At 39.2% G+C, this 13,009-nt stretch overlaps 1 protein-coding gene across 1 annotated transcript in view; it reads left to right on the top strand.

Moving 5' to 3' along the window:
* Positions 1-12,622, top strand: part of LOC149454618 (matrix metalloproteinase-20-like) — a 60,997-nt gene extending 48,375 nt beyond the window's left edge. Inside the window, exons 8-10 of the mRNA XM_089687270.1 lie at positions 177-333; positions 5,924-6,027; positions 12,522-12,622. Coding sequence (XP_089543396.1) covers positions 177-333; positions 5,924-6,027; positions 12,522-12,622 — 362 coding nt within the window. The remainder of the gene's footprint in view (positions 1-176; positions 334-5,923; positions 6,028-12,521) is intronic.
* The last annotated feature ends 387 nt before the right edge of the window (positions 12,623-13,009 follow it).

Here is a 13,009-nt window from a genome sequence, read left to right as displayed (position 1 = left end):
GTATATCATCATATGAAGGTGTCTCAGCCATTGAAAGTATACATTTTACATTACAGGTCTGCAGTTTAAAATGTTTCTATCATGCATGCCCTATGTTGCCTCCTTGTATGAACTCATGCAACCATTTCAAAGTGGTCATAAGAAAATAGTCCAAAATGTGTTGAATTTTTCCCCAGGACCCCATTACTGGACAACAAGAGGTCTCCAGATGCTAGGACCTCCCCAGTTTATCTATGACTATGGATTTCCCAGTACTGTGCAGAAAATAGATGCTGCTGTCCACTTGAAGAACAACAAGAAAACACTCTTCTTTGTTGGAGAAGATTTTTACAGGTATACTTACAACACACATCAAGGGTTCATGAACATGAATGTTTGTAGGCATTTTATGTGCCTAGTGTAAATTTACTGGAGAATTCTCAGGACTGGCTGTACGCAGCAATACTCTTGTAAATGCCAATGCTTTCTTGCCTGCACGTGAGCATACGACATTTCCCCGAGCGCAGAGCCTCTGCATTTGGTAAATACGCTGTACATGCATGCGCAGCTAAAGAGTTAAGATCCACCAGCCGCAATGACAGGTACACTCACCTACGCTTTGCAGACACATGACTGCTTGGGGAAAAGATTCAACTTTGAGATTTATTACAAACTGTATGCAGCAGATCTAAGAGTGGGGGGGGGGGGGGAGGACAATATCTAAAAACTGAGATATTGCATAGTCTTTGCTTCTACGTTAGCTTGATAATTGACAGATAGATTAGATAGATAGATTAGCTAGATTAGATAGATTAGATAGATAGATAGATAGATAGATAGATAGATAGATAGACAGACAGACAGACAGACAGACAGACAGACAAAATTGCTCCAAGTAAATAAAGGTGTTACTTTTTTTCAAATGATAAGGACGTGCAAGAATCAGCTCTTCAACTTCACAATATGACTACGAATCACAAGTATGCTAAATATGAATAATAATAGAAATACAAATTAGTCATAGGTTCTCCTGTCATTCCAGGAAATAAATTATATGCACTTTACAGTATATAAATACACATGTTGCTTCCATATAAAGAATTTGGTCATCTCTTGAAGGATTGATGAACCCATGTACCCCTTTATAGAATGCAGGTCACCTTCCATTACTATCAAAATATCCAACAGAGGTTCCAATCCTCTCCCATTTCACACTGTTATTCTATAAAATTCAGGAACTATATAATCCAAGAAATATTTCAAGAACCATGGTCTGCACTGCAGCACTTAATTGTAAGTGCATCTGCACTTACAGATTTTCCTTAGTCCTTCTGTATTCTCTCCCAAATACATGGTAAGTCTACTTAATGCAGCTTAATGTGATGGAGTGACAACACTGCTGCACTGCTGCTGAATTCAGAGCAGTGTTGTTACCCCCAAGTAGACTTTGGAGGAGATTTACTAAAACTGGTGCACTCAGAATCCAGTGCAGCTGTGCATGGCAGCCAATTGCAGGAGGTGTGGCTTCTATCATTGTCCCTTTAAATTCACAAACCTGTAGCTTATTAATCAGTAGCTGGACACACATGGTCCTGCCCAATGCTTTCTGGATTGACAGTACTGCCTCTGCTGCTGAAGCTCTATCAGTGTGAGCTGCAGTGTCTGGGATGTGTAGCGTATGAGACAGATATAAGGCTGGGTTCACACTTGTGCGGTTTCCCTATGACTGCATTGCTTGTGCACAGCTGCCTATTCAAATGACGCAGGGAAAAGGTCCCTGCAGCTTTTCAGAAAATGCATAGCACAGTGTGGGGAAACCACGCTGCAATTTCCAATGTATGGAGGTGCCATTAGGATTAATGGTATTCCCCACGCATCTCCTGATCAGCAGCATGTTTTTCTCTGCAGGTAAGACTGCACCTGTTCCCACAGCCACAGTCCCACATGGGCAACCACATGCACAAATGGGAACCTAGCCTTAAGGAGAATGTGGCTCAATCAGAAGGTAAATACGTTTTTTTTTTTTCTTTGTTTTTGGCTTGTGCATCACATAATGACTGGAGATTGGACCTGGTTAAACTCTCACAGCCTTTAGATTTTTTTTTTAGTCTGCTTTTGCATTCCTATTGACTTATATGGGACGAACTAAAGTCTGTGTACACAGGTCCTAAAAAAAAGTCAGCCAACCCAAATTCCATATTTAACTTCTGTTTAACTCATGCCTATCCTACACAAAATTTGGAATAATTCCAGTCCACTACACAGCTGAATGCCGTAGTGATTTCTTACTAAACTAAAACAACTCAATATTTGTTTGATCGATTGGGGAAAAAAGTGAACATGATCATTGTGATAGGATTCCTTTTCTCTCCAGGATGTACACCTGATTTGGATGATGCAAACCCTTTATAGACTCCAAATTGTTACATAAAGTATGATGATTCTGTGTTGAATGTTGAATAAAAATGCCAATAAAAAAAATTAAAGATAAATTTGTAAAGAGTGGGACCAGCTTTAAAATGTTTTAAATTTAATGAAGATTTTCCTGGAATATCCAAAAACTGTTCCACACAGTCTCATTCTGATTTTAAGAAAACATTGAATCATTGGGAACTGACTGGCATTTAGATTTCTGCTCAATCCTTAACACGGAATTATAGGCAAAATCATATCACATATGACATACAATATATGATGTAGTAATAGCGTGCAATGATTTTCTTTGAGCAGGGAAATTGCATAGCACCATTATAATGCACATAAAGTAAAAAAGAAAATAAATCCTAACTCCAGGTTAAACCAGAAATTACATACAGTTGGGAAAATAATTATTTGATCCCCTGCAGATTTTGTAAATTTGCCCACTTACAAAGAAATGAGCGGTCTATAATTTTTAGCATAGGTATATTTTAAATGACAGAGACAGAATATCATGCAAAAATACACAAAAAACGCATGGTACAAATGTTATAAATTGAGTTGCAGTTCAGTGAGTAAAATAAATATTTGATCCCCAAGCAAAACATGACTTAGTACTTGGTGGAGAAACCCTTGCTGGCAAGCACAGAGGTAAGATATTTCTTGTAGTTGGTTACCAGGTTTGCTCACATCTCAGGTGGAATTTTGGTCCACTGTTATTTACAGATCTTCTCTAAATCCTTAAGGTTTCTTGGCTTTCAGGTGGCAACTTGAAGTTTCAGCTCCCTCCATAAATTTTCTATAGGATTAAGGTCTGGAGACTGGCTAGAGACTGTGCTTCTTCTTGAGCCACTCCTTTGTTGCCATGGCAGTATGTGTTGGGTCATTGTCATGCTGGAAGACCCATCCACAACCTATGTTCAGTGTTCTGGCTGAAGGAAGAAGGTTCTCATCCAAGATTTTACAATACATGGTCCTGTCCATTGGCCCCTCAATGTGGCAAACCTGGCCTGTTTCTTTAGCAGAAAAAGAGCCCAAAAGCATAATGTTTCCACCTTCGTGCTTGACTGTAGGGATGTGTTCTTTGGGTCATTGTCAGCATTTTCTTCCCCCAAACACGGCTATTCGAATCATTGCCAAAGAGCTCAATTTTTGTCTCATCTGAGCACAGCAATTTCTCCTAATCCCTCTCCGAATCATTTAGATGTTAACTGACAAACTTCAGATGGGCCTGTAAATGTGCCTTCTTGAAGAGGGGAACCTTGCAGGCGCTGCAGGATTTCAATCCATGGTGGCGTATTGTGTTACCAATGGCTTGTTTGGTGACTGTGATCCCAACTGCTTTGAGATCATTCACAAGCTCCTCCCGTATAGTTCTGGGCTGATCCCTCACTTTTCTCATGATCATCCTTACCCCATGAGGTAAAACCCTGCATGGAGCTCCAGACCGAGGGTGATTGATGGTTATTTTATATATCTTCCATTTGTGAATAACCATCCCAACAGCTGTCTCCTTCTCATCAAACTTCTCGGTGATGGTCTTGTAGCCCATTCCAGCCTTGTGCAGGTCTACAATCTTGTCCCTGACATCATTTGACAGCTCATTGGACTTGCCCATTGTGGTGCCCAAGAAAGAGATTCTGTGGACAGGTGTCTTTATACACAAAATGGGTTGTCTTTAGGAGCACCTTCTTAAATTGACGGGACATGAGCACATAGCCAGTCTGTGGGAGCCAGAACTACTGTTGGTTGGTAGGGGATCAAATATTTATTTTACTAAACTGCAACTCAATTTATAACATTTGTATCATATGTTTTTTTCTGGATTTCTGCATGATATTATTTCTCTATCATTTAAAATACACCTATGATAAAAATTATAGACCCTTAATTTCTATGTAAGTGGGCAAACTTACAAAATCTGCAGGGGATCAAATAATTATTTCCCCCACTGTATATGATGCAGTCTGCCAGTAACATTAACATGGCAGGTTTGTTACCTGAATTTTATTAACTGTTGATCCTACCAGTTGAGTTTTATTACCTGTTCATCCTGCCAGTTGCAACAGGTCAAATGTTCCAACAAAAGTGGCTGTTACAGTTCAGGCAAACGTATAACACTACTGTGAGAGATTACAACCATCAGCTTTTATTTATATATCAAGGTATCCCTCTTTGTTAGTGGTTACAGACTGAGTTGCCTCTCATTTTAAATTGTTCAGAGTAGCTTTCAATCAGCCTGAGACCTGCCCCTTTAAAAAAAAAAACCTAGAAAGGTATGAAATAGTTTTCTTTAATATTTTAAGGTATGCTTTTTGAATGAAAACATAAAAAAAACATATAGAGCAGGGGCATCCAAACGTTTGGCTTTCCTGGGCCACAATGGAAGAAGAGGAACTGTCTTGGGCCACGCATAAAATGCACTAACAATATAGATAGTTGATGACCAGAAAAAGACAGGCAGATCAAGATAACGATCACTGATATACTGTAGATAATGTACCTACCTGAGTAATAAAACATAATTATTTTGTAATATTTTTTATTATAAAAGTAAAAGAGGGCAACAAAAAACTAGAGCGATATTTGACATTGTTTTGGATAAACTACCGTATCAAGATCTGGTTGGATGAAGTAGCAATTCCCAATGAATTCTCAAAGTGCTCATCAAATATCTTGGTTCTAATTTTGCCCTTTGTGTGCTTTATCCTTGAAAATACAGTAGTTGCTCACAAGTATAGGTGCTGCCAAAAACTGATGACATGAATAAGGTGTGACTGTGAAACATGGAATAATATTCTTTAGAAAAATGTATAAAAGTTCAGTAAAGAGATACTGTCAAATTCTTCATTCGCTGCATGTGTTTGCCAAGTGTAAATATATTTAAAAAAAATCCCAAAAATCTATATTTAAGAAAGTTTTTGCATTGGGCCGCAGGTTGGACACTCCCGATATAGAGGGATTTTCTCATATTTTACTTTAAAAGTGGAAAAATTCTGGGGGGACATTCACACGGCACAACTTGGCTCACGCATGCGCTCTGGAAAACTGGCTGTAAAGCAGCAAGAAGTCACAGCCAGCTTCCCACAGTAAACATGCTAGTGTATAGTACAGTATTTGTAGCTGCTGACTTTTAATTTTTTTCAAAAAGACCAAAGAATCTCATTAATAAGTGTTAGCTTGAGTTTAGCTTTAGTTTGTTTTCTTTTAAAGCCTATTTAAAGCTACATATGAATCTAAGATTTCCTCGCCAATAGGTGATAACACGGCTGTACAATCTCAAAGTAAATCAAACTGTGTTGTCACTTTGTTAAATGGAAAATGAACAAATCTACTTGCAAGAATAAAGGGTAATAAAACTATGTTGCAGAGAGGACTCTGGAAAAACAAAAATGACCATGTTAATGTTACTGACAGACTGCATCATATATTGACATTTTTGATTTTGCCCGTAGTTCAACTGTAACTTAATAAGTTGTACAATCAGGCTGTTTCCAGTTATATAACTCTAGTTCTCTATCTTCAGTTATGATGAAGCAAACCAGGTCATGGAAAAAGATTACCCCAAAAGCATTGATGATGAGTTTTCCGGGGTAGAGGGAAATGTGGATGCAGCAGTTGAAGTAAATGGTGAGTGTCCCAAATAAATAATTCAAGTAAATAATTTTATGTGAATTAAAACTGCAATAGATTAAAACCACATATTGCTTAACATCTATACAAGCCTTTCCCAAACTATTTAAACTTAAAGTATATCTGAAAGCAAAATAAAGCAAAGAAGTAATGACCCTGGTGACTACCAGGGATTTTGCTCAATTTTGAAGGATTTCATCTCTTTTTCTGTTGTGGATATGGAACAGGAAGTAAAGGGAAATCTACTCAATAGGACAAAGGTGGCAAACAAAATTACAGGGGTTATAACACTCTCTTACTTTATCCAAAATAAAAAAAAGTCTTGTCTTCAGTTCTACTTCAAGGAACTCAAATCTACAGCTTAAGGTACATTAGTGTACATTGCATGAGTCAGTACATTGCAGTGTCATTAATTTTCAATAGCACCCCAACCCACTAAGGGAACCTATGTGCCCTTGTAGCAGATAGTAACTCTGTCACAATGGGTAGTAAAGATGGATGCATGGGCTGTTCCTTTTCCAAACAACTTTTTATCCAAAAGGCCGGAATATGAACTACTTTAAGTATAGAAAGTTTACGGTTTAACTTTCCAAGCAGTAAAGTAAGTTTATCAACAAGTATTCCTAATGGCTCAGGAAAACCTATATGCAGCTCTTTTGTGTCCCAAGATAAGACACCCAAATCTCGCAGGAATTCTGTGTCAAAATGTAACATAGGTTCCCCCAAGATGGCACCTTGTGTTTCTCACCCTGAATAAGGTGTGCACTGATCACGTATTTTCCTGGTGTCATTTGTTGGCCCATACACACGCTCTATACAGATCAATCAGCGCAGCCACACTGAAAGAATTTACATGACCCAAACAAACAAAAATTACAAACAAGGCTTTGTAGCACACCTTCAAACTAACAAAATCCAAACTATAGTCCTGAGCACAAACTTTATTGTATCATCTATTTGTGAAGATTATCGTGGACTTTATTTATACAAGGTGGATTATTACATTATTCTATTACACATATATGGTAATTTTGTAATTAATTTTAAAGGTTGCTCAGCACAACTGTTTAGATTTTGGCCTGTACACACAGCCTATAGTAGAGTAAATCTTCACATTCCAGTGTTGGAAGTTTAAATATAAAGCACGCCACATGGTCCTGCACAGGTTAATGCATGACCTCTGGCTGTAGTCTAAAAACTAACACTTCCTGTAAGAAACCATATATCCCACAATCCCTGGGTCTCTCAGTCTAGTGCTTTGCAGATGAGAACTACATAGTAATTAGATTTGACTCGGGCAGAACAATTAATAGAGAGCTCAAACTTACTGGGAGAGATGTGTTTTCATCACATTAGCACTTCCACTTTTGGGATGCCACACAGAGGAAATGGCTAGGTATGCACTGGATAATGTAACCCAGAACAAGAAGTTGCCTGTCCTTCTGGTGAATAGGGACAAACTACCTGCAGCAACACATGGATAAAGGGTAATCGATTAGATGCTACAAACTGGAGCTTCAACATGTGAGCCCAACATTACAATCTAAAGCAAACAAGCAACACAGGGAATATAACTACATTAATGCCTAGTTAAAACAATGAAAACATTTGAAAGTGTACAATGCCATTTAGGTGTGTTAAATAGAGTGAGTGGGGCAGCAATCCTAGCCCCGCAACCCCAGTAAGGATCATATTTAAGTTAGTCTTGGGTGTTAGCCAGCAATGGACAGCTTGAATTTTTTTGGGATCTTGGGATACCCCTTTGGTTTTCATGATACGGGATTCAATTTCCTATTAGATAATTATACCTGGGTTTGAGCTTAAAGCTTAAATAGAGAAAACTTGAATGTTGAAGATTTTCTTCAAAAGTTTTGTAAAATATAATAATATAATGGAAGAAGAGTGAAATTAGAATCTGACAAGCATGATTCCATCAGCTCTGGAAGCATTGGTTAAACCAAATGACATGTGGTTAAACTCAAAGAAGCCCATAGGCGTGATAGAGACTTTTCATGTTCTTCAGTGACCAGAATTTCCTGTATCTACTTACTAAATCCAAATCAGAAAAGAAACAAGCCTGCCCTAGGGTCAAGTCTTTTACAAGGAAGAATAGTTGCCATGAGACTTGAGGTTAAAAAGTTATTGATAAGACGAACTCAAGAGATGAGCAACAAAAATGGTGAAAGGTCTGAGGGATAAAACATATCAGGAAGACTTTAGGAACTTAATATGTACAGTCTGAAGGAAAGAAGATAAGGGGGGAGACATGATTGAAACCTATGAACACATCAAGGGGTTCAATAAGGTACATGAGAGTAGTATTTTCAATATGAAGTCAAGATCAAGAAAATGGAGACATGACCTCAAATTAGCAGAGGGAGGTTTAAAACTAATCTAGAAAGTAATATTTCACCAAAATAGTAGTTTGAATATACTTCCAGCAGAGGTAGTGATTCAGTCAACAGTAAGACATAAAAGTTACCATAAAAAACCCCATAAATATATACATTTTTAAAAAATATGGTAAACTCGATGGACCACTTGGTCTTTTTTTTGCCATTATTATTATTATTATTATTTTACAGTATTTATATAGCGCCAACAGTTTGCTCAGTGCTGTACATTACAATGGGAGACAGTACACGAGACTGTACAGTAACAATTCAATTCGATACACGAGGGGTTCGAGGGCCCTGCTCCTTGGAGCTTCCAATCTAGGAGGGGGGGATAGTGGTACAGGAGGAAATAGCTGTGGGGGATGGAGTGGTAGGAAGAGTGGAGGAGATCGGCAATTAGCTGAGGGTGGGGTAGGCTTCCCTGAAGAGATGGGTTTTCAGCGTGCGCCTAAAGGAGAGGAGGGTAGGTGATAGTCTGATGGATTGTGGTTGGGAGTTCCAGAGGATGGGGGAAGCCCTGGAGAAGTCCTGGAGATGGGCATGGGAGGAGGAGACCACGGAACTAGTGAGTAGGAGGTCTTGCGAGGAGCGGAGAGTATGTTTTGAGTGGTATTTGGATATCAGGTCGGTGATGTATTTTGGGGCAGTGTTATGAATAGCTTTGTAAGTCAATGTTAGCATTTTGAATTTTATCCGTTGGACAATCGGAAGCCAGTGGAGGGATTGGCAGAGGGGGGTGGTGTATACGGAGCGGTTAGTAAGGTGGATGAGTCTGGCCGCAGTATTCAGGATAGACTGAAGCAGGGATAGCCGGTGGTGAGGTAAGCTGGTGAGGAGGAAGTTCCAGTAGTCGTGATATGATAAGGGACTCTTCTATGCTTCTATGTTCCTCTATACTTTGATTGGTAGACTGTAGTGAAACACACATGGCCTCTAACCCTGGATACTGAATGCACATCTGCAATGATAAGGTGAGAGGACAGTCCAATAGGAGTTGAACCTAGGTTGACCAACTGAGATCCTGCTCTACTGAACTATAGACAGGGTCTGGCTACTACCCATTCACCCTTCACCTCTAGACTCCATCCTGGTTCTACCATTACTATAGTTCCTCACATTTTTTTCTTGTTTCAACTTGAATTGGGAAAACATCCTCTTTACAGGTTGGCAAATGTACCATCCCAATCTTTTCCATTGAGCGTGTTCTGCATGTAGTGAGCTTGACAATGTTAACAAGTCTCCACAGTTTGAAAATTTCTCAGGACTTGTTGATATTTCTTGTAGGAGTTCTAGTATATTTTTCATGCAGAACATTCATACTTGCAAAATAGGGACCTTTGGAAAGAGGAACCACAGGTCATCACACTAATTTAAATGCTCAACCAGGCAACCCCCACTGGGTAAATTGCCTTCAAAGCTGTCCAGGAAGAGTCAAGAAACTGACCATAAAGTTGTTTATAAAAGGCATAGTCCATTGTAATAATCTCAGGTGCAGTATCTATCAAATATCACACTAGCCAACCATTAAAAGCTGCTGTTGCTACCGGACACAACTTTAGCTTTCGGGGGGTTAGATAAGATACCTCACACAGCTTCCCTTTCTGCCACTTTCATTTAAAAGGTGTGTGTTGCTGAGGCATGTCCCTCACCCACAATTCCTAGCAATATGACTAAGTTTCCCACATTGACAACATCTCCGGTCAATATATCCCTTCAAAGGGAATCTATCCTATACAAAGTCTGGGTAACATCCTACTAAAAGTGTTACTAAACCCAGGACCCTGCATCCACTATATCTGGTCTCCCACAGTACACAAAACATAGAAATGCAATTATTTTAGTAAATATAAACTGCTAAATACATTTTCTCATCAGCAGTATATAGCAGTCTTGTGACTTCTATCAATGTTCAGCCAAGCACTAGCTTAAGCTTGTAGGAGGAGTTTTCTTTCTGCTCTATGAGGATGCAAAACCCTTTACCAGTGCTGATTGGCCTTGTGCTGATCACATGCACTCTCTCAAGAAAACAAAAAACCTCTCTAGCAGTACACACCAAACTGAACGTGTGCAAAATGCCTGCGGTTCAGTCTGTCTTATCGGGGATAAAAAGGGGACGCTTGAACAAGGGGAGGAACAGAGCAGTGAGGATCAAATGGCCTTTTTACACAATGCAGAGGATTAACCCCTTAGGTTCCACAGTGAGTATAACAAGCATACTTTACAGTATATACAGGTTGATTTTACTGTTGTGGGTTTAGCAATACTTTAACAGCCATTAAAGCTTGCCTTATGAAGGCCAAGAGCTTTACAGTATATGATCTTGGACAGCATTCTCCAACACTGACAAAGGAGAGAAAACTGTCACATAACCCATTGCAACAGACACTCCATCTGTTATCCAGGTTTTGTCCTTCTCTTGATCATGTTCCATAGCTTCTTGCAAGATGGCAGAGAATGTAGCATTGCCATCTGTTCTAAGTTGATCTTTCACTGCCCCTTTCAGATATCTTGTCCAAATCCCAGAGATAAACTGGCCATGCATAAGGTGATCAGGATTTGCCACCGCTGCACAGTCATACCCATTTTTCCACATATTCTGTATGGCCACTGCAAACTGCAGGAGAATCCTAATTGTGTTGACTCCGAGTAAATAATTTGCTTTGGAGCTCCATCACAGAAGTAGCTTCACCATGCAGGCTATTTTTTCCATCTGTGCTACCATTGTATCCAACGTAGCCTATTACCTTTTAGGCAAAACTTACACAACCCTGCAAGCTTCCTTCTCATGGGAATTAATGGCCAGATCAAAGAGATTTGCAGCAGGTACTTGATACAGGAAATTTGAGCTTTTCAGTAATTCTCCCAAGCCATTCTATGAGCAAAACATTTGTATCAATAAATATTGAAGGTAACAAGATGGCCACCTTCATTTGCACCATCACTCCTTGCCCAGATGCACCCACAGTGGAAGGTTGAGGGTTATTCCATCATCCTGCCAACTACGGTAATTATGTAGCAGGTATTAAAACAGTATTAAACCCAAAAACAAAACTGTAATATATTGCAACTACCGATTCTTAAATGTGGTTTCTGCATTAGTTTTCTTGTTTAGGCCTTTCTTTCTCAATGAATGCAAAGCATTTTTTTTATTAGACAAGGTGGAAGTTGTGACATCACTGTCCCACCTATCTATCATTCCATTAGAAAATGCTGAGCATTCAATGAGATATTGTGAAGTGTTTTTTAATGCACTCCTGTTGAAATAACCCATCCCTCTGTTCACTATGCAGCAGGGCAGCCAAATGGCACAGGACCCAGAAGTAAGTGGCAATCGCTGTAGTAGCAGTGCCTACTACAGGGATTTCCAGCTTCTACTGGGATTGGCCTGGGTATGTTACATATGCACTCACTGGCCACTTTATTAGGTACAACTGTTCAATTGCTAATTAGCCAATCACATGGCAGCAACTCAATGCATTTAGTCATGTAGCCGTGGTGAAGATGACTCGCTGAAGTTCAAACCGAGCATCAGAATGGGGGAAAAAAGGAGATTTAAGTGACTTTGAATGTGACATGGTTGTTGGTACCAGACGGGCTGCTCTGTGTATTTCAAAAACTGCTGATCTACTGGGATTTTCACACACAACTATCTCTAGGGTTTACAGAGAATGATCCGAAAAAAAAGAGAAAATATCCAGTGAGTGGCAGTTTTGTGGACGTAAATGTCTTGTTGATGTCAAGTCAGAGGAGAAAGGGCAGACCGGTTGCTGCGACGTTCAGATGGTAGGGTCAGAATTTGGAGTATACAACGTGAAAGCATGGATCCATCCTGCCTTGTATCAATAGTTCAGGTTGGTGGTGGTGGTGTCATTGTGCGGGGGATATTTTCTTAGCAGTGGCAAGGTGTACCTAATAAAGTGGCTGCTGAGCGTATACTTGCGTTGGTTCAAGCTGGACCAATGTAACCATGCAAAATAGTCCATGCATACATTTCTTCTTTAAAATAATTTGCATTACATTTACCAAACTAATTATATAACTAACTTTACTTTTTAAACTTTGATATTAGTTTAATGAGTTTTCTCTCCTTTTTAGGATTCATTTACTTCTTCTCAGGTCCAAAAGCATACAAGTACGACATCGAGAAAGAAGATGTGGTCAATGTTGTGAAATCCAGCTCCTGGATTGGTTGTTGAGTCAGAGCCGAAATAGTTATTACAAAAAGTGTTTGCAAAAGCATAGGAAATTGTATGAAAGATGTACTATTGCATCAACATAAACAAACCTGGCCTCAAAATAGTGTCAACAAGACCCAATACTTTGTAAATACCTGACACAGTACCCTAACGACTTTGAAATATATAAGCCAGGAAACATACATTAAAGACAAAAAATTAAATATGTGAAAGTTTTTGGGGCCATGTCATAAACTGACTATATATACCGGTGCCACTGTGGATGCCAATTTTTGCTGGCCATCAGTATTCCCATAGTCTTCTATATCTTAAACAGCTGATAGCACACACCTCCTGCAACATGGTATGTGTATTGCCTCCATTTTGAAAATATGTGCATGTTCGTTT

This window comes from Staurois parvus, unplaced genomic scaffold, assembly GCF_062004578.1.
Source record: "Staurois parvus isolate SC_StPar_1 unplaced genomic scaffold, SC_StPar_1.0 ptg000422l, whole genome shotgun sequence".
Lineage (NCBI taxonomy): Eukaryota > Metazoa > Chordata > Amphibia > Anura > Ranidae > Staurois > Staurois parvus.
This window is presented reverse-complemented; position numbering and strand designations above follow the sequence as displayed.